Below are 22,664 nucleotides of genomic sequence, written 5' to 3'. Positions count from 1 at the left end.
ATTAAAGTCTGTTGAGGAAAAATAAGGGCCTGTCCCCAAAAATGAGTGTTGGTGGGCCCCACTTGCAACCATGTGCTCAAATTAAGCACTGCAAAATGTTGCTGTGTGTGTGTGTGTGAACTAATGGAAAACGGAAACTGAGAAACCAAACTGGAGGAAACCAAATCATGGAAACCAATTTTAAGGTAACACAGTTTTAAGGAAAAATCCAAATTTGGATTTAGGGGTAGGGAAGGGTTGTTGTGTTCTCGTATGGGTGATGAGGGGGTGTAGGGGTGAGATGATTCAGGGCTCGGTGAAGTTGAGTGGTGGTGAGTTTTGTTTTTTTAGACATCAGGAATGGGTGGAATTTAGGGGTGTTGAGGGTTTTTAGGGTTCACAGAGGGGAAGAGTTTAGTGTTGGTGAGGGGTTTTTAAGGTCCCATGGTGGATACAGTTTATGTTTTAGGGTTCAGATATGGGTAGAGTTTAAGCGTAGTGAGGCATTTTAGGCATTGGGGATGGGATGAATTTAAGGGCAGGAAGTTTTTTAGGGTTTGCAATGGGTGGAATGTAAGGTGATGATTGGTGTTAAGGGTTTAGGGATTGGTGTATTTAGGCATGTAAGGGGCTTTTAGGGGGCAAAAAATTGATCATTATGCCCATCTCTACCAACCAGTTATGGATGGCCTGTGGCCTGCCAGGCCTTTATATTAAAGAAGATTCACCCAGGGTCCTAAGACAGATAGTGGTCCATGGCAGGCAGTGCTGCTGAATCCTGCCTGGGCTCTTTGACCTGAAACCCCACGCCGACTGTAGGTTCGATGTCAGGGTTATGGGTGATGGCAGAGAAGTCAACATCAATGGTGTCACCGTAGACAGTGTCACTGCTGATGACGATACCTTTAAAGTTAAGGCTTTATATAATGTATTCTTTTTAAAAACGGGTTGATCCTTATAATGCTTAAACACTCTCTTTCCAGTACTTGATGAGGTGGCTGCAAGCACTGCACCAAACAAATCGAGTTCAGGGAACTGTAAAAAAAAAAAAATCACAAAAAAACACAGTTTTTTTGTACTGCCTACGTGGAAGTGCTTGGAGTGGCACTTTTCACAGACTCCTTCCCTGAAGGGAGTATCCAATGGAAGGGGAAAGGAAAATGCTACTTACCAGTATGCATATGTTCTTGGGCTCGGACATTTGCACTTTGTTATTGTGGAAGTCCTTCTAGTCACAAGATAGGTGACTCCTCCTTTGGTTAGTAGTGCACGTGGACATTGACTCCATCTCCAGATTGTTTTTGCCATAAAGGGCGATGATGGAGTTAGTTAGAAATAGAAAAGATGTCCATGTGTAATATATCTAAGTAAGATAGTACTGCAACATATATAGGTGTCCAGGGAGGCGGGTGGGCGTAGGCGGATCTACAGCTCTACATGCCAAGAACAGATACATACTGGTAAGTAGCATTTTCCATTCGAGGCATATGAGCTGTAGATCACATACTTTTGCATAGACTATATAGCAGTTATCCCATTAGCAGTGGCTACCTGTATGTGTTGCAGTAGTTTGAAAAGGTGTTCTTAGTACAGCCTGGCCCACACAAGCTTATTGTTTTGTCTGCACATCTACACAATAGAGTTTTGTGAAAGTATGCGGTGTAGACCATATTGCAGCTTTGCAAATGTCATCCATGGGGATGTTTCCTAAGAATGCCATGGATGCCCATAGCTTGCTTGTGGAATGCGCTCTAGGGGGCATGGATAATGTTCGCTTTGCTTTTTGGTAGCATATTTGAATGCATTTAATGATCCACCTGGCAATTCCAGCTTTTGATATAGGATTGCCCTTATGTGGTGGTGAGAAAGCTACGAAAAGTTGTTTCGTTTTCCTGAAAGTTTTTATCCTTTCAATGTAGTAAAGAATAGCTCTTTTGACGTCAAGCGTATGAAGAGCCCGTTCAGCTACTGAGTCTGGTTGAGGAAAAAATAAGGGGAGCTCAACAGGCTGGTTAAGGTGAAAGGTGGGAATTACTTTAGGTAAGAATTTAGGGTTTGTCCTAAGAACCACTTTGTTGTGATGGATTTGCTAAAATCGTTCCTGTATGGTTAATGCCTGAAGTTCACTCACTATTCTGTGAGATGTGATGGCCACAAGGAAAGCTACCTTCCATGTGAGGAACTGTAACTCACATTTATGTAAAAGTTCAAATGGGGGACCCATGAGCCTTGTTAGGACAATGTTTAGATTCCATACTGGAGAGGGTGGAACTGTGGGAGGAATTATCCTTTTAAGGCCTTCCATGAAAGCTTTGATGGGAGGCACCTTAAACAATGACAAGTGTTGTCTGTTTTGTAAGTAAGTTGCGATAGCAGCAAGATGTAATCGTATGGATGTATATGCCAGATTACATATTTGTAAATGCAGGAGATAACAAATAATGTTTTAAGTTGAAGCATCTAGTGGATTGATGGTGTTGTTATTTCAATAAACAACAAATCTTTTCCATGAGTTCCAGCAGTTTCTTGAACCATGGTTGTCGGGCCCATGTTGGCGCAATGAGGATCATTGTGAAAGACTGTTGTTTGAGCTTGCGCACCAGTAATGGAATGAGCGGGAGAGGCGGAAAAGCGTACGCAAATCTGCCTGACCAGTTCATCCAGATCGCATTGCCTTTGGACAGTGGGTGTGGATATCTGGAGGCGAATCTTGGGCATTTTGTGTTTAAATGAGTGGCAAACAGATCTATGTCTGGGTGGCCCCACATTTGAAAAAACTGATGAAGAACTTGCGGGTGAAGTTCCCATTCGTGAAACTGCTGTTGTTGACGACTGAGCAGATCCGCAATTTGATTGTGTATCCCAGGGAGGTGCTCTGCAAAGAGGTATATCTTTTGAGGAATGGCCCATCTCCAAATGCTTTGTGCTAGGCGTGAAAGCTGCAGAGAGTGTGTGCCCCCCCCCCTGTTTTTGTATACAGTACATTGCTGTCATGTTGTCCTTCGGACTAGGACAGTTTTGCCTAGGAGATGCTTCTGAAATGATTTTAGGGCGAGAAATATGGCCAGTAACTCCGGGTGATTGATATGAAAGAGTTTCTGTTGAGGGGTCAATATACCTTGAATGTTGTGATTTAAGAGATGAGCTCCCCAGCCGGTGAGCGATGCATCCGCTGTTAGCACTGGAAAGATTTTTTGTGCTCCACCATTGCAGAGAGTGATATGTGCGGCTGTCTACAAACATCAGATCTATAAGTTGACCCTGAGCTTGGTTCCACTGTAGTGCTAGACATTCCTGTAGTGGACACATTTGGAGTCATACGTAAGGGACGATTAAGATGCAAGAGGCCATCATTCCTATTAGCTGCAGCGGCGTCACTAGGGGGGTGCGGGGGGTGCGGACCGCACCGGGTGTCACCCCATCTGGGGTGACACCAATCTAGTTAGTTAGCGCTTTGAGTGCCTGGTCACTAGTGTAGTTTAGTAGTGCACTGACTGACACTGTTAGTGCAAGCGCACAGTGTAGTAGTGCACTGACTGACACTGTTAGTGCAAGCGCACACCCCACCGCGCCACGCACGCACCGCACCAGGGATGTTCGTCACTGGTGGTGCGATGCGGATGCGCGCGGCGTACCACTACCCAGGCCAGCACTTTGGTCCCAGGGCCGTCAATCTTAGCTCTACCAATGACGGCCCTGGAACAGCCCCCGCGCGCTGTGCGCACTGACCTGCTGACGCGTCACGGCGCGGTCACGCGCCCGCCCTGGAGGTCGGAGAGACGAGGGAGAGTGTGGGCGCGGTGGTTAATTAAAAGACGACATCATCTGCGATGTCACCACCATCTGTCTGATATCGCGATTCGCGAGCTGAGCGGAGCGCCGTCGTGGTCGGTGGTCTCTCTCCTCAAATTTGGGACGGTGAGACTGAGAAATAATATCATTTACATATTTTATTTATAATAGAATACTTATGAACTAAGTAAGTTTGTGTGGCAGTGCAGTGGCACACAAATGAACTCAGATTCACTACATTTTTTCCTGCCACAAATGAAAACACGGCCCTCTTCGGGCGGGTGCACCAGGCTAAGCTTTCTCTTCCTTCCTAGGCTTGGGCAGTCACGATTTGTTTGCTTTGATACTTGCACATCTCATTGCACAAGTGCCAGTATTGCCTACGAACGTAACGTTTGTTCTTGTGTTTGAGTGTCTGCCATTGCAGTATTATCCTTTTACCTGCGTTTGGTACTCCTTTGTAACATGATGATGCACACGTCACTTTTCTCTTGTTGTAACACACTGTTTGCTACCTCCTACATTTTGTTTGCTTTAGATACTTGCACAAGTGTGCCACCATTGCCTATGTAACGTTTGTTGTGCTTGAGTGTCACTGTCTACCATATATTGCAGTATTATACCTACTTTGTTTTCTCTCGAGCAGACTTAAGTTCACTTTAAAATAGTTTATTGGGATTAGACTACTGTAGACACCTCGTGCAGAGATCTTTGTTTACCCAACAAATTCCAAAGCATATTTTTAGCTGTAAGATAACTTTGGTGATGAATACACTTGCTGGCGACATCTGTATGCAGTCTAGTTACAGGCCGGCCTGACTCATACAAAGTATAAAGAGATAATGTGATGTCCCAGCTGCAAAGTGAAGCATGCACCATGCAGGTCACAGATTTATATTTTACGTAGGAAGCTCAGCGAGTTACTGCTTTCATTGCAGACATTCTTGAGTGAGATAGGTCTCAGGTTACCATCCTTGTAATATACCTGCTTAATGAATTATGAACCATCTTTAAGGAATTGCATGCTAACTGCAAGGTATAAGTACATTTTTCACAAAAGTGTTCCTTTAGTAATTAAGACGCATTAGTAATTGCTTTTATACACTTTTATTAGTTTAATTACTCGTGTAGATAAGGCATCTGGCATTAAGACAGTGGATGTGAAGCTCTTACATTCAGGGATTGGAAAATTCAAAACCTGCCTTCAGTCATAGTTTATCTTTTAAGCACTTGTAACCTGCACACATGTCACTTTTTCCTCCTGTAATGCACCGTTTGCAACCTCATGTATTTTGTTTGCTCACAATCGTCACTTTTGCCTCTTGTAACTTAACGTTTGCTTTTGAAATTTGTTCACTTGTAATTTTCTCCTCATGTTTCATTACTGTTCTTATTGTGAAGCGCTCTGACGCCTTTGGGTAAAGTCTGCGCTATATAAAAACGCATAAATAAATAGAAGACTGTGTCCGGCCCCGCACTTCCAGCCTCCTAGGCTAGTCCTGACTCGGGCGGTGCATTGTGCTTGCAGTTGCACACGGCCGGCTGCATGATTCATTGCTCAAGGCAGGGAGCAGGCCAGGCCTTTCCTTGAACTCGTCACTTCACTTGCAGGTGATTCACTTCACAGTTAGTTCACTTCATACGTATACTATGAAGTGAACTGCTTCGGCTTAAATATGTCCTCTTTGCTGGCCGGTCTTCATCCTGCTGCCTTATTGTCCATCCTGGCAGTGGCAGCTTTTATGTCCCTGTGCTTTTGGCTGTGGATTTGTGTTTCTGCTGACTTGTGATTTGTTATTTTGGTCATTCCCTCGGTTGGGGCCCTGCTTCTCTGGGTACACTGGCTGTGCCATTTCTCTTTTGGGTTTCTGGTCTGTTGGAGGTAAAATCGGCGTTATGGGGTTACCAGTTAGAAAATAGAGCATTCATGCTGCACCTTTTAAGTGCTCACAAAGAGAAGAAAGGAACCAGATTTTAAAGTGAAAGAGACAGTCAATCATGAGATGAAAATATGGTTCTGTGATTTCATCACATGCCGCAGTAAAGAGAAACTGTATGAACATATATATATTTGCCATCTCTGTCCACTGGCGGACTCGGAGCGGAGGAGGTCCATACGGTAAGTCGTGAGGGGGTGACACCATGAGTTACCCGCACCGGGTGACACCAACCCTAGTGACGCCACTGATTAGCTGCATGAACACCCGAGCTGGTAGTGAGTGTTGCGATTGAAATTTTGTTATGAGGGCTTGCATACTGGCTATCCTGATTGGGTTGGGGTATGCAAGAGCTTTGGAAGCATCTATTGTTGCACCTAGATACTGTTGGGTGTAGGACGGCTGGAGATTTGACTTGGCGCGGTTTACTGTGAATCGTAAGCTGTGTAGCAGCTGGATTGTGTTGTATGTCATTTGCACACAATCGGTGCACGACTTGGTTTTTATGAACCAGTCGTCTAGGTAAGGAAACACAGGATTCCTTCTTAAGTGGGCTGCTACCACCGTGAGTCATTTTGTAAAGACTCTAGGTGCTGTTGTGACACCGAATGGAAGGTCTTTGAACTAGTAATGTTGCCTGTCCACTACGAACCGTAGGTATTTCCTCTGAGCAGGGTGAATAGGAATGTGGAAGTAGGCGTTCTGGAGATCTAGAGTGGCAAGGAAGCTGCCTTGTTGGAGCAGCGGGAGGACCTGTTGTAACGTGATCATGTGGAAGTGGTGGGATTGTATGTACAGGTTTAACAGTCTGAGGTCTAATATTGGCCTGAGAGTGCCGTCCTTTTTGGGAATGAGGAAATAAAGGGAGTAAACCCCTATACCTTGTTGGTGTACGGGAACCGGTTCTATTGCATGCTATTGCAAGAGAGAGAGAACCTCCTGTTGAGAAGCATTAGATGTTCTGTGGACATTGGATGTTGTCTGGGAGGTATAAGTGTGTGTGTGTGTGTGGTGCGGGGGGGGGAGGTTAGAAGTAGGTTCCAGGAAGTAAGCATACTGGATAATTTGTCTTACCCACCTGTCTGTGGTGATGGAATTCCAGACAGGTTGGAACTGTGATAGTCTTCCCCCGACCGGAGTGGAGGGAAGTCACTGTTTTGTGGTGGGGGAGTTGCAGGTGTTAGAACCACGTCCTTTCCCTCTGTTGTTATTGCCCCTGTAAGTCCCTCTAAAATATCCTCTGCTAGGGGATGTTTGAGTGGGGCTTTTGTACGTGGAAGAGTTGTTTTCTGTGCCAGTTGTTTTGGAGGCGCCCCTATAAGAGGAGCGGCGAAAGGAACCTCTACTAGTTGTTGCTTGTAGAGCCCCATAGATTTGGCTGTTTGTGTCCTTTTTCATCTTTTCTAAAGATGTGTCCACAGTAGGCCCAAACAAGTGTTCCTGATCCTAGGGTTGATTGAGGATGGTAGACTGTATCTCTTGCTTAAAACCAGATATGCATAATCACGCATGTCTGCGTAGTAACACACTTGTATTAATTGTGCGAGATGCTTTAACTGCTGCATCCAGGGCACATTTAATAATGGTATTTGTAATTAACTTTCCCTCTTGTATAAGATTGTTTGCCTTGGTCTTATATTGGTCTGGAAGAAGCTGCATGAGATTTTCAAGCTCATCGTAGTGAGCCCTGTCATACCTCGCTAGTAAGTCTTGTGAGTTGGCGATACATCAGAAGTTTGCGGCCTGGGACCCAACTCTTTTACCTGATGCGTCCAGTAGTTTAGACTCTTTGTCTGGTGGGTATTTGCCATTACTAATGAGTCTGGAGGAAGTTGACTTTTAATGTAAGCTGGATCGCTTGGAGCTGGTTTGTATTTTTTCTCAATTCTAGGATTGAGCACTGTAGCTCTGACAGGGTCTTTTAAAATCCTCAGGGGCATGTTTAATCATCCCTTTGAGCATAGGGAGGGTGTTTGTTGTTTTTTGAGGCTGCAAGAATGCCTCTAGTAAAAAGTCCTCTTCCAGTGGGTCTGAATGGAGTTGAAACCCATGGTATTGTGCGGCTCTATTTATTAGTTGCGCAAACCCTACGTTGTCGTCTGGAGGGGTATAAATTTGGCTCAGGTACATCTGGGACATTATAATTTTCCCAAGAGTCATGAGGTGGGATACTGTGGGTGTCATCATCAGAATCTGTATCATGATGTGGTGGGTGTATGTCTTCATCCCCAACCCCTAAATCCTCCTCATCATCTTGTGGTGCAGGTGATAGAGGAGGTACTGGAGAGTGTGCTGGAGAAAGTATAATGGATGGAAGCTGTGGAGGTGGAGAAAAAGGCCTCATAGGTGAGGTGGCTGAGTCTTTTTTCCTTGAGGGTATCTCAGGAGTCCAATTTCCTCTTTTTAGGTGGTATAGAGGTGATTTGTCCGGTAATGGGGTCAATATGGAGTGTCTTTTGTATAGGATCCGGTGGATCTGGATGGATAAGTTCCTTGGATCCATTGTCTTTTTTCGGCGCCGAGGACTTGGGCTCCTAGTGGTGTTTTGGCCTCTCTTCCTTAGCTTTAGGAGGGGATTTTGTGTCCTTCTGCTTAGGTGGGGTTTTCGACTACAAAGAGTTAGGCTGTTTTTTCGGATCCGAAGTCTTGGATTGAATTTGCTTCGGTGCCGAAGATTCTGGTACCTTGGGTTTTGGTTTTGGTGCCGAAGAGTCTGGTGTCGGCGGTACCTTGGGCTTATGCTTCAGTGTCAAAGACGTTTTTTCGGCACCGTGATGTGGCTGGCTCGATCCCGAGCTGCCTGAAGGCTTTGTCGGCTTTGGAGCCAGAGGCGGGGCTTCTGAAGTATTGTCACGGTGTCGACCCAGACCCGAAGGTGAAGGTGTTATCAGAGTCTTTTGTTTTTTCGGGGCAGGGGCGTCGACGTCAGTACTCACACTCTGTTGACCTGGAGTAAACAACTGGTCTTCTGAGTCCGATTCGTCTGCTTCGAAGACGCTGGCCTGTTCATCTCCTGTCTCCGGTTCCGGATCGTCGGGCCCTGCCTTGAAGATATTGTCTAGCACCGAGACGGTTGATCTAGACATTTCGTGACGTCGAGCCCGGCGATCACATATAGTCTTCTTGGACCTGAAAGAATCACAGGCCTGGCAATGTTGACTCATGTTCTGGAGACCGACAAACGTTGCAGACCTCGTGGAGATCTGTGTGTGGGAATTTAGCCCCACACTTGCATTTATTTAATGGAGTCCTTTATATATGCTGGTTGATGGTGCCGATCGGCCTAACGGCCCACGTCGGCGACCGGACTCGAAATTCTCTTTGGAACTGGACACGCGTCGAGAGATCGCGATCAAAACAATACCGTTGAATGGTGAGAGCTTTGCGCGTCGAAGGGGAATCAAAACTACACCGTCCCGGAGCGCAGCAAATCACATCCAAACCTGATGGCGGAAAGAACAATCTGGAGATGGAGTCGATGTCCATGCGCACTACTAACCAAAAGAGGAGTCACCTATCTTGTGACTACAAAGACTTCCACAATAACAAAGTGTAAACATTCGAGCCCAATACCAGATGGCGATCTATGCAAAAGTATGCGATCTACAGCTCATATGCCTCGAACATTCTGTTCATCCGTAAGAAAAAACGCCAACCTCCTTTGACTGTCTTCAAGAGTGATAGTGGAAAAAGACTTCCATATATCACATCTTGATGCCTTATGGTTCAGATAAAGACAAATGCAATGAAAATGCGGGTGTTCAGTATAAATCTCATGTGCCCACAAGATGAACAGAGTTTGATAGGAGATTCCTTCTCTCCGTCATTCATGGTGACAGTTAGTGACAACTGACTGTCAGATATAAACCTCTCCCTGGTCCAACAATTAATAGAATATTCCCTAAAAACAACTCACAGTATTTCAGAACTGAAGTCAGGGCGTGGTTCAAATCCAGGGCAGAACAAAAAACAAACAGATTTTAGATTTACTGAAAAGTGAGAGCAGAGCACTGTCAAATGACTCCCTCACGCATGACGTGCAGTAGTAATCTGAGCTATGGTGGCCTCTAGGGATAATAGAAGAGCTTATTCTCATTGGCTGACATTTGGATACTTTTAAACGAGGTGGAAGTGTTACTAAATGTACAATGTTGGTTTAGGCCTATGGACATTTTATACTGTATACTGCTATTTTAATGTACTGGGGATTCCCAGCCCGGCAACTAGGAATGATTCAAGCATGTGAATATATTAAAGTTCTAATGTTAGAGAATCTTCATTTTTAATTACGCTGAAAAAAGTACTCTCCTTTATGTCACAAAAAGTATCAGATATGCTGAGAAACACATAATATAACCCCTAAACTAAAGCGATGTTGCAAAGTAAAGAATGGTCAGCAGCTCCACCGCCCAGATTTCTCAATTGAGGAGAACCATACTATTTGAAATCCACAACAATGAAGACTCACCCTATCCACTGGCCGCGGGTCACATTCTTCACACATGTAGTGGCCAACTTCAGAGTGCACGCCTATACAATCACAGTGTTGCCAGACCTGTAATGAAATGCAAAAGTATTTTAAATTTTGTAATCATATTGTAACATACGGGTATTTGCATATCCTAAATTCTCAAGCTGCCAAAGCTCCTAGTGGTGTTGATGAAACAGCATTTAGTTAAGAAGGAAGTAGAAAATGCACGCATGCTTCAATCGCTATTGATCAGTCACTGCAGATTCCTATGGCACATAAGATGACTCCTTTTCTTTTTCCACTCCTACCTGTAGCCTTACATCAATTATGGTTTTAAAAAATGTCCATGTTGGCCTCTGCCACCTAGGTACCTAAAGCCAGGCTCTGAGGGTGTCAAGCTCAAGTTGACCAAAAATCATTTTTAAGTGTCTTATGTGCAAGTGGTACAACATTTTTTACCAGAAAGCAGAGACTTAATTTGTAACATGAGTGACTTGGTCCTCACCATGCATTTCTCACACTGTATCATTAGTCCTTCATCTTTGAAGAGGCCGCAGATGCAGCGGATCACATCGTCATCTTTCTCATGTCCATTGTCCTTATCGCAGAGGGATATCTCACTGCTGTCAGCCTCGCTGGATGTCTCCCCCACAATCTCATCAATCTGTGCGGAGGCCTCGTGCCGGGCACTGTAATAGGCCTTTCTCAACCGACAAACGCCACGTCCGACTTGGGACTTTCTGCCATAAAACCTCTGGGTAAAAAGAAAACAGGGAAATAAGGACAAGTATCAAGCTACATTGATGAACTTCAATAAAGGAAGCAGTGATACCAGAATATTTAAGGGGCATTGATATTTGGAAGAAGCTCATTCCTGAAACAGCTATGGGTCAGGTGGCTTACACTTCTGGGCACTGACAAATTCTGAGGAGGCATGGCCTTTCTATTTCACTATTGTTATTAGTCAAAAAGCCTCAACAGGTATAAAACACAAATCATACAATGACTATATTGAGTTTATAATAAAACTCCTATAGACAGAATGAAAACAATTGTGTAATATGCGCATGTTCTCTAAAGATAAGTGATGGCCTCGTGTAGGAAGCAGGCTCTATATATACCCTACCAAAGTGAGGTATAGTGTGCACAGAGTCCAGTGAAACCCCAAAGGTAGGCAGAGGTTAAGTTAGATAGCACTTCACTCTCTATTTGTGGTAGATTGGTCGAGAAGTAAGGCAGTATCAGAGGACAGTGTTAAGCATTTGTCGCACACACTCAGTCAGCAAATGAATTCACACACTCAAAGACTGAAATTCAGACCAATTGTTTTTGTATAAACAATATTCTTTTAGGTATTTTATTTTCTAAAACCAAGCAAGCCTGACACAGGCTTTACAGTAGTAATGCAGTTTAGTAATGCAGTTTGTAAACAGTTTGAATTGTAATTTTATATGCACTTTGTTTTGACTTACAGTATGGTTTCAGAGGAATGCAATACTTTGTAAATACAGTACATAGACTTCAATGGGCTTGCCAGTAAAGTTACAGGTACGTTACTTGTGAGATTACTTTTCTTACACTGAGTAGTATACCTGGCTACTACTCTGGGGCATTTCCTGTAAATGGGTAAGTGAAATCGTTTTTGTTAAATAGTACAATTTTAAAGAATTTCTTGAAGTTTTCCAACTCCACACTTTCACATGGAAATAGTCTATGATATCCTACAGAGGAAAATAGTGTTATCGGTTTTAAGGTAAGTACTTGGTTGTGGGAGTTGGTGTTGTGAGGTTAGACTCAGGGGTTCCCAGGGTCAAGGATGGACTCTTGTTACACCCTCAGCGGCACTAGAGTGGCTGGGTGCAGAGTGCTGAGGCCCAATGTTATCCAATGGGGAATTAGGGGGCCTCCGTTTGGTGGCTGCTGGCAAGCACGCCACAAGGTTATGGGAGTAAAGCTCCTGTGTTAGGCTCAGGGCAAAGGGGGATCCGGTTTAGCACACAAAGTGCACCTGCAACAGCGGCTGAGTTCAGGGTGCTGTTTTGCGCTGGGTGCCCTGTTGTTTTCAATGGGGATTTTTGGTTTTGGTTTTCAGCTGCAGGCTCGGTCCAGGAAGACTTTCGGGAGGAACCAACAGCTGTGCAGGTAAGTTGAAGGGCTCGGGACGTAGGTGCACCACGGGTTCTTTTCTCCAGGGAGCAGGGCGACTGGATGCAGGGTGTCTTTTGAGGTCGGATTTCACCTTACCAGGCCACTCGCGGTAGGAGCAGTCTCCGTGCACAGGCTGCAGGCGACGTCAGGGAGTCCTGAATGGGTGAACCCATGGTGGACTCAGACTCTGGAGCGCTGGGGGACCTCGCTGGGACCGACAGGCCACTCGAACTCTGGTCGTAGGAGACGGGTGCAGAGGTGGTTCCAGGCGTCGGGTTGCTTTTTCCTCAGCAGGCTCCGAGTCTTTCTTTGTTGTTTCTTCTGAAGAGATCTGCTGTTGACAGGAGATCCGGTCTTTGTTGAAGGCAGTCAACCCTCTCAGGGGTTCTGGAGATCGCTGGCCGCAGGACAAGATGATTTGTGGTGCAGGATTTCTGGAACCTGCAGACGGGCCAGTAGGGCTGGGGCAAAGTCAGTTGTTCTCTGCAGTCTCCTCTGCTGGGCGTCTTCTTTTGTCCTGCTTCTTCTTAGGTTGCGGGAATCTGCTTTCTTGGTTCAGTGCTGCCCCCGAAATACTGCATTTAGGGGGCATTTTAGGGGTTTCGAGGTCAGTAGCCAAAGGGCTACTGACCTTAAGGTGACTACACCCTTGGTGTGCTCACCCCAAGTGGGGGAGTGTGCACAATCCCTAATCCTGATTGGGAAGTGCTTGCCATCTGCAAGATAGCGGGCACTGAAGAGTGGGCTTCACCTTGCCTCCCCACCTGAGGGGTGGAGTTGGTAGAGATGGGCACACCTTCAGACCTGGCTAGTTTTTCATGCCTGTCTTCCCACCGAAACGGAGGGGAGACAGGCTGCCAGGCCTTTGAAGCTCCCCTACCACAAATGGCTCTTCCTGGCTTGGGGGAGGTGTGAAGCCTTCTGCCCAGGAAAGGCTTTGTTTCTGGGCTCAGGGAGCGAAGGCTCCCACCCTAGGGGTCCAGAAACATGTCTTGGGGTGGCAGGCTGGTGTGTACCAGTCAGGGAACCCACCAGAGGCTGGTCGTTTTTCAGAGGGCATCTCTAAGATGCCCTTTGTGTACATTTTTCATTAAATCCCACACTGGCAACAGTGTGAGTTTAATGTGCTGAGAAGTTTGATACCAAACTTCTCAGATAACATTGAGCGCCCGACGGCTCAAAAGCACCCTGCACCCAGCCGCCCGAGTGCCACTGGAAGTGCAACAACTATCCTACTCTACTTCCCCACTTGCCCTGAGTAAGTGACCAGGAGCTCAGATCCCACAGCCGCGTGGCCTGCTTGCTTGCAGCCACCAACCAAAGGCCCCCTACCCTCCATTGGATTGCATTGGGCCTACTCTCTCTGCACCCGGCTGCCCCTGTGCAGCTGAGGGTGTAACTACTGTACCTTCCCGACCCTGGAAGACCCCTGAGTCTATGCCCAGAACCTTAACTCCACCAGTCGAGTACTTACCTAAAATCCGATAACTCACTTTCCTTCCATAGGCTAACATTGACTGGTTTTCACTGAAATTACTTGGAGTTTTGAAACTTTAAAATATTCATCTAAAATCAGCCGAATAACGAATTCTGAAATACTCACCTGTGATCAGGAGAGAAGCAAGTACTGTACCTTTTAGCCCAGTACTGAACCGCAAAAGTAATCTTAACTGTACTTACCAGTTACCTGCATTTTCTTCCATAGAAAACCATTGACTGTTTTTTCTTGTGAAATTTTTCTAAGTGTCGATTTTTGCAAACTACAAATATTCTTTAAAAATCGCACCAAATACTGAAACGTAAATACTTACCTGTCTTGGGTAGAGGTCCCAGTGCTGAACCTAGGAGTCCAGTACTGGATTACAAAAGTAACAAGAACCTACTTTACCTGTGACTTGAATTTCCTTCCACAGGATAACATTGCTAGTTTTTCACTGAAAAGTTTTTAAGTGTCAACTTTGAAAATACATTTATATTCTTTGAAAATTACAACTGTAACCAAAACGCTTTTACTTAACTGTTTACAGTTTAGGTCCCAGGACTGAATCCAGGATCCAGTCCTGTGGTTAGAAAAGTAATCCTTAAAGTAACCAATTGCATTTATGTAGAAAAACCCATTGAGCTCAATGTTAAATTGTGTTTAGAAATCCTATTGAAACCCCAGTAGCTATTGTACTTACCAAGTCTATTGCCTTTCTGCAAAGTAATTACCTAAAGTCACTCATATTGAGAAAAGTATATTTTGATACCTGTTGGTTCTAAAATAAAACCACTATATCTTTTGATATAAAAACAATTGGCCTAGAGTTCAGTTCTTGAGTGTGTGAAACCTTTTGCTGACTGTGTACAACACATGCTTTACACTGTCCTCTGATACTGCCTTACTGCTCGACCAAGCTACCACTTTAGAGAGTAAGGTCATGTCTGACTTTGACCTCTAGGGATTGGGGACTCTATACACACTGTACCTTACTTTGGTCCAGTATATATAGAGCCACTTTCTTACACCCACCTCACCAATCCAACCCAGCATCAAGTCCCCAGAATCACAAATTACCACACATTTACCTCAGCATTACGGAAAACCTTCAGCATATCTGTGTCAAAGGCTTCCACGGATTTATAGTAGCCTGTCAGGATCTGCTTCTCGATGGTAATGAGATCAAGTGGGTCTGAGACCTTTTCGTAATATTCTGCATTTCTTAAAACAAGCAGAAAAAAAAGAAGTATTAATATTTGGTCAAACTGCTTAAAAAAAATCAAACTAAAACTCACCAAACATCACCAGAGGAAAAGAGCAACTTACTTTTTTCTGGGTGGAAGGTTCAACAAAGGCGCAGCAAGAATCTGGTCTGAGGAATCTAAAAAAGAAGATCAGAGCTACAAGAAGTTTCTGGGCAAAGGAGTTAATTCGCTCAATAATAAACTATGTATTTGGAGATATACATTAAAAGTTTCAGAGAGTGCACTGGAATATCCATAGTTTATTTTTTAGGCACTCACAAAACAAATGCTTAATAATTGTATGTATCACTCATTTGACTGATCACAATTGCTTGACTGAAGTTGAACAGATTTATTGACCCACTGTGTGGTAGGGTTTGGGGTGATTCAAACAAACTTCTTACCTGATTGCTCACACTTGAATACTAAGCATGGAAAGCAAGTCTAACATGTGAAGCTATTTTAGGGTATGTGTCAGACTGAAAAAGAGTTAGACAGGAGAAGTGGAAATCTGTGCTGAATAGTAACTGGGGAATGAGGTAGCATATAAAGGCTAACTAGAAAAAGAGGTGGCATTCATATTCTAAAAGTTATGGGCAGGAAAGGAGTGGCTGTTGGGAGTGTCTAAAAATATAGACCTTGGGGAGCAAAAGGTCCGGTAATGCATGGAAATGAGACTGGGAAAAGGAAAGCTCACTGATGACAACAAAGAGTATCAGGCTGTGTGTGGAAATGCTGGGTGAAGGACGTAGTTTATATGCGAGACATAACTAGCAAGGCTTGAACACGTAATAGTAGGCTAAAGTCTGGGGAACAATAAAGGGAAAGCAGATTGTTGTTCTTGTATGGCAAGAGGCTATAGGATAATGCTATATCGGAAACCCTGGTGTGTAATTCACACCACTGATAATTGACTACCTGGCAGACAGAGAGGCGCTTGAAGACGATAAAGAAAGGCTAGGATAAGGGGGTCACTCACCTTTATAGCAGATGATACTGTCACAGATGTCTTTGAAGATCTGTGCCAGGCGTGCAGCTCGGGCCACCTCAATGTTCTCCTCAGCAGCTGCTAACCGCCTAGTGCGTACCGACCTTGATGTCTGCAGTGCTGAGAACTGGGTCATGAAGACATCTGAAATAAACAACAGAACACTGAATGTCATTATCAGGACTATTTCTATGCAAAACTGGTATGATTCTCCTTTGATTTTCTATTAAGTTTAAGAGTGAGCTATCTAAATCTGGAATTTTCAAAATTTGGAATCCTTAACATGTGCTATCATCAGGAACAGAATATTCAACTAATTCTGTCACAAGTCATATCATGCAAGTTAAAGAAACATAATGTGGAGAAGCGTGGCTCAGTGGTTAGAGGCGGCAGACCCGGAAGCTGAGATCGGTCGTGGACCAGGGTTCGATTCCCCACCTCGGCGGGTCTCGGGCTAAAAAATTCCACGGACTCAACAATTCTCGCTCCGGTGCCTACTCGACTCACGGGGTCACACTCTGCGACTCTGGGCAATAGCTTGCTTAATCTCCACTACGGCCCCTCGCGGCGGGATGCCTGGCTTTCACCTTGTGGATACCCTGCTGGGGTATCTCACAGGGGAATACCAGGACGGGTTCCCTAAGCAAGCGCCTTGATACCTTCGGGTGATACGTGCGCTATATAAGTCGCAATACATTACATTACATAATAAATATGAAGATATTGCTGTAAAGGGCATTTCCATTTAGGCAACAGCTGCCACATCAAGAATGGGAAAGAAAACCTTGCTTCTGTTTGGATATGCCATATGTCTATACCATAAATACCTTCCTAAAGAAAATCACAAGGAACATTAAAGGATAAAAGCGAGAGCCAGCAGTCCAAGATGGTTTCTTTGTCTTTGGCCCATGGTGGGCGCCCCAAACCCATTTTTTCAAGAACCTCTTTGGGCAGCCCTGAGCGCAGCGCAGGAGAGCTATCTTTATTCACTTTCAACGGTCTCTTTATGGCGGGTTCAGTCCTTCATACATGCGGTGGTCGAGAGGAACTATCTCTGACCCGCCATGAAGGGACTGTTGAAGGTGGGATAGTTGTTTAGGCATTAATGCATCCTGTGGTCCCTACTAGATGTCGGTACCACAGGACCGAGACCAGACTCCCATAGCTTGTATCATTCCCTGTCGTCGGAATGGGAGTCCTCGGTAAATAAAAAATACAATAGCAATAGGTACAAAAAAAGAAAAAGGCCTAGGCCTCATCTCATTGTGTAGCATATCCATCTCTTTTTGTAAAAGAGACCAAAAACAATGAACAGCCAATCAGAACAGCCTCCCCCCATAGAACCTTTCTGAGAGAGCCTCAGAGCCTCAGATGTTTGTAGCCGTTGTTTAACAGTATAAGAGAAGATGCTAGAGGCTGAGCTTTCCCAGGGGAGGAGGGTGGGCGCATAGGAATCTATGAAAGTTGCCAATACTGGAGAACCAAAGTTACAGGTAACTGTAAGAACTAATCCTTGATTGTGAGAGCGTGCAGTTCACCTACCCTCCTGGCTGATGTTAAAGCGAGGAGGGGGGCCACTTTCCATGAGAGGAATTTAAGGTCCGCCCTATGAATAGGTTCAAAAGGCGGCCTCATCAGCTGAGTAAGGACTAAGTTGAGCTGCCACAGAGGTGGAAGAGGTCTAACTGGTGGGAAAACTCTAAAAAGACCTTTCACAAATTGTTTCACGCTCTTTGCCGACCAGAGGGAAGGTCCAGAAGAAGTTCATCTGAATCTAGAAATGGCTGCCAGGAGCACCTTTATAGAGGAATGAGCGAGACCTGACTTCGCCAAAGTCAAAATGTATGGCAAAATTTGATGAGGAGCAGAAGAGTAAGGATGAATATTCTCTTGCCGGCACCACAGGCAGAAACGCTTCCATTTCCAGCGATAGGTTTTGTTTGTACTTAGTGCACGGGCCTGAGCTAACACCTCTCTACATTCTTGCGAGATATTTAGATTCTGAAATTCTCTGTGCTCAGGAGCCACGCTGCTAACTGAAGCGAGCTCGGATCCGGGTGTACCACTTGGCTGGGACAACGCCAACAGAGAAGGAATTGGGCCCAGATGAATTGGGTGATCTTAGGAGTAGGAGAAGCTCCATAAACTAAAACTGGCGGGGCCACGCCGTGGCCAACAGAATCATCCTGCAGGGTTCCGCCTTGAGCTTCTTGAGAAGCCTTGGAATTAGTGGAATCGGAGGAAAAGCGTAAACAAAGGTTCCTGACCAGGCCATCGAAAGCGCATTCCCCAATGATCCCTGATGGTGCTCCCTGCTTGCGTAGAGTCAGCATTTTTTGTTCTGTGGAGTGGTAAAGAGATCTATGGGCGGAGTGCCCCAGAGATTGAAGATCCTTTCCAGAGTGTGCTGGTCTAATTCCCACTGGTGGCTCACCGACTTGAGGCGACTTAGTGTATCAGCCGTCTTGTTGAGAGCACCTGGAAGATGCTCCGCTGAAAGAGATATCTGATAATGGATAGCCCATTCCCAAAGCTCCTGAGCTTCCTTGGATAGCAGACGAGACCTTGTTCCTCACTGCTTGTTTACATAATGCATGGCCGTCGTGTTGTCCGGACGGACCAGGACAGGTGATCGTCAGATTCGCGGAAGGAAAGCCTGAAAGGCCAGACGAATCGCTCTGAGTTCTTACAGATTGATGTGGAGGAGGTGGTGCTGGGGCAGCCAGAGGCCACTCACCTGAAGGTCCTGTAATACTGCTCCCCAGCCTTCTATAGAGGCATCCGTTGTAATTATTAGAGGAGCTAGGAAACCGTGAAGGTGAGACCCTGAGAGATATTGTCTCTGACCGTCCACCAGCTGGCTGCTTCTTTCATAGGCTGAGTTATTGTGATCTTGTCGTCGAAAGAGCCTTCTGCCTGGCGCCACTGCAAATCCAGTTGCTCTTTGAGGGGGCGCATTCGCAGTCTGCAATGTGGAACTAAGGGAATGCAAGACGAGATCGATCCTAGAAGGGACTTGTAGAGGCGAACTGAAAGTGACCCTCTTTTTTGCAACCGACGGGCAGAGGCCATCAGTTTTGTCTGCCTTTTCTTTTGATGGGAATGCATTGCAACAAGTTGTGTCCAGAATAGCTCCCAGGAACTTGGCTGACCTGGATGGGCACAGGACTGACTTTTCCTTGTTGAGCTGAAGACCCAGGTGACGGAAGAGCTGAGTGCATGCTTCGACTGCCTTTGCTGCTGCGTGATAAGATGGAGCGTTTATTAGCCAGTCGTCCAGGTAAGGAAAGACCTGGAGAGTCTGTTTTCTGAGAAACGTTGCGACCAGGGCTAAGACCTTTGTGAATATCCATGGTGCAGATCTGAGTCCGAAAGGCAGAACCTTAATTTGAAAGTGGCTCTTGGCTACTGTAAAGCGTAAAAACGTCCTGTGGGCTGGGTGGATGGGAACATGGAAGTATGCTTCCTCGAAATCCAGGGGGGCCATGTAATCTCCTGGATTGAGGAGACGTAAAATGTCCTATAAGGATGCCATCGGAAAAGAGAGCTTTATGAGATAGGTGTTTAGCTCCCTCAGATCTAAAAATGGGCGCCATTTTTCTACAGTCTTTTGAACGAGAAGGAACCGGGAATAGAATCCTTTGCCCCGCTGGGAAAGGGGAACCAGTTCTGTTGCCCCCTTGAGAAGTAGTTTGTGGGCTTCTAGGCGTAGATGTTTGGATTCGGTGGCGTGAGGGGCTTTGGATGGTGGTTGATGTTGAAACTCCAGTGTATGGCCTGACAAGACAATATTGAGAACCCACCAATCTGATGTTATAAGTGGCCAGTTGTCGAAGTATTGGGATATCCTGCCCCCCAACTGGTGTTACAGGGGACAAAGGAACAGAAGAAAGAGCCGGGAAGCCGCTACTGGCGCTTAGAGGTATCTCTCCCTTGGCGCCCTTGCCGTCCTCTAGATGATGATCGAAAGAAAGAAGACTGGCCTTGTCGTCGTGAATATTGTGGCCTGTAAGACTGAGAAGGCTGCAAGTAAGAGGAATAGCGATGTTGCTGGTATCAGCCGCTTTATGATGAAAAACCTCTACCTTTCGCTCCACAGAAAGGGACCTTGCGGTATTGCAGAGTCCCAAGGGACTTTGCAGTTTCCGTGTCCTTCTTTATATCTTGCAGCGCATCGTCAATGTGCTTCCCAAAAAGCATTTCACCGTCGAAAGGAAGATCCAGGATCTTATTCTGGACGGAACCAAGTAGCACGAAGCCAGCCTTTTCGTCGAAGGACAGCTGCCCCTGCGAGAGAGCGGAAAGCCATAGTAGCAATGTCCGTTGCACAGTCAATTTTTTCGGAGGAGGAACGTTCCCCCTCCTGCAAGAACTTCCTGGCTTCGGCCTTAGCTTCCTCGGGCAGCTGGTCCAGATACGGAGATAGATCGCACCACATCTGGCGATCATACCGTCCCAGAATAGCCAAGGCATTAGTCGCTCTGACCAGGAGGCTGGACATGGATGAGAACTTCTTTCCAGCATTATCTAACCGTCTTCCCTCTTTATCAGGTGACGTGGTAAGAGGTGCAGCCAGATTTTTTGATTTTCTCTGGGCTACTTGTAAAATTACAGAATCCGGTTTCGGCTGGCTGACTAGACAAGCGGGGCTATGTACTTCTTTTCCAGATGAGGAAGCACGGGCATGACAGTGGCCGGTGACCTCATGACCTTTCTCCCCTCATCCCAAACGAGCCCACGATCAGAATAGAACAAGCAGACTTCCTGTAAAGTTCTTTGAAGTCATACAAAAAACATTCCGATTGCACTGATGGAATGGGCAGATTGAAACACTTAGAAGCTCTCTGTATTAAATTGTGAAAACCGCCGATATCAGCTGGAGGAGAATCTGCCGGATCAGGAGCGGGAGAGGCGGGATTCGGAATAATGTAATCATCCATTCTCTGTCCGGGTTTGTTATAGTGCCTTGGTCATCATCAGATGTGTCATCCTGGACTGTGAACACATTCTGCTGCGGCTCCAGTAACTCCGGTACTGGAGTTTGAGGAGGCTGCAGTGCAACCGGAGAAGCAAGCTGAGTTGGAGGTACTTGCCTTGTCTCTTGGCCGGAGGACTGAGTTGGAAATCTCCTCCTGTAGTCCAACAGCATGAATTGGAGGTCTGTAATGAGGAAAGATGGCATGCAGACCATGTCCTGCTGATATTGATCCTGAGACCTGTATTGCGGCACATATTGTTGCTGCTCCATGTAATACTCCTCAGAATCCGAGTCCTGATACTTAACATGCAGTTGAGATGGGCTATCTGCATCACCATAAGGGCCGTCATCATCTTCTGAAAACTCCACTTCCAAAAGGAGAGGAAGAGGCAGGGGTGTTACCTTCCTTGAAGAAGTAATTTCCGGGGTAGTGTGATGTCTCCTTATAGAAATTGCCACATTCTGTATCATCGATGAGGTCGCCGCCGGCGATGAAGATTGAACCGTTGACGAGGAAAGGGCCGTCGTCGAGACCGTTGTCACTATCAGGCTGGAAGCTGTCGAAGTGGTAGTCGTCGTTGACGTGGTTGTCATCGACACAATTGCCGTAGACATCCTTGTCGATGTGAAAGTCGTCACAGTAGACGTCGACAACAGAATAAAAGGAGCCTCAGTCTGTGGGACCGTCGCACAAGTTACTTACCTTCGGTAAAAATATATCTGTAAGAAATAGTAGTTAGTATTAGATTCCTTACCTTAGAATACCCCCAAGCGTCAGACTGGATCCGGAAACTTTAGCATAGCAGTACCCTTGCGCGCCAGTAGGCGTCGTCTGCGGCTCCGCGTCCGTATGACGTCGCTGGAGTACTTGGACGCCGCCCTCGCGCGCTGACGTCAGTTCTTATACACAGCTTTTCTGCGCCAGAAAATGCAGAGCCATGATAAAAACCAACACTGGTGCCATAAAAACTAGGGCCCTGAAAGGGGATGACCTTAACCCTAGATATCGGTTCGCAGGACGGGGAGGATGGGTGGAGCGGCAAGGAATCTAATACGAACTACTGTTTCTTACAGATATATCGTTACCGAAGGTAAGTAACTTGTGCATCTGAAAGAAACAGGTTAGTATTAGATTCCTTACCTTAGAATAGATACCCCAGCAATACCAACCCCGGTGGTGGGTCTGCGAACCAATGATCACACCAGAAAGTCCTGGAGAACGAAATGGCCGAAAATGCCATCTCTCCGGACTTGGCTGTCCAGGCAGTAGTGTCTAGCAAACGTGTGCAGCGAGGCCCACGTAGCTGCCTGACAGATGTCCTACAAGGGGACTCCCCGGCCCAGGGCAGTAGTAGCCGCCGTGGTCCGAGAGGAATGGGCACAAAGCCCCACAGGAGGCTCTTTTTGAGCCAAAGAGTAACAAGCCTTGATGCACAAGACGACCCATCGAGAAATGGTTCGTTTGTGCACCGCCCGCCCCTTCTTAGTGCCCACGTAACCAACAAAGAGTTGGTCATCCACCCGGAACTGGCGTGTGCGATCTAGATAGAATGAGAGCGCACGTTTTGGGTCCAGACGGTGGAGCCTCTCTTCCTCTTTCGAGGGATGCGGGGGCGGAAAGAAGGTGGGCAAAGTGATGGACTGACC

The 22,664-nt window shown here is 46.0% G+C and overlaps 1 protein-coding gene across 2 annotated transcripts in view; it reads right to left on the bottom strand.

Annotated features, from left to right (window-relative positions):
- Nucleotides 1-22,664, bottom strand: part of ASH1L (ASH1 like histone lysine methyltransferase) — a 709,056-nt gene that overhangs the window by 141,298 nt on the left and 545,094 nt on the right. For both annotated transcript variants that reach the window (XM_078670708.1, XM_078670709.1), the window contains exons 17-21: nucleotides 16,031-16,183; nucleotides 15,134-15,188; nucleotides 14,896-15,028; nucleotides 10,685-10,933; nucleotides 10,177-10,263 (exon numbers count right to left, since the gene is read on the bottom strand). In XM_078670708.1, coding sequence (XP_078526834.1) covers nucleotides 10,177-10,263; nucleotides 10,685-10,933; nucleotides 14,896-15,028; nucleotides 15,134-15,188; nucleotides 16,031-16,183 — 677 coding nt within the window. The remainder of the gene's footprint in view (nucleotides 1-10,176; nucleotides 10,264-10,684; nucleotides 10,934-14,895; nucleotides 15,029-15,133; nucleotides 15,189-16,030; nucleotides 16,184-22,664) is intronic.

The sequence above is a fragment of the Lissotriton helveticus genome, chromosome 12, assembly GCF_964261635.1.
Source record: "Lissotriton helveticus chromosome 12, aLisHel1.1, whole genome shotgun sequence".
Classification (NCBI taxonomy): domain Eukaryota; kingdom Metazoa; phylum Chordata; class Amphibia; order Caudata; family Salamandridae; genus Lissotriton; species Lissotriton helveticus.
The sequence above is the reverse complement of the archived record's forward strand: the minus strand, read 5'-3'. Positions and strand labels throughout refer to the sequence as shown.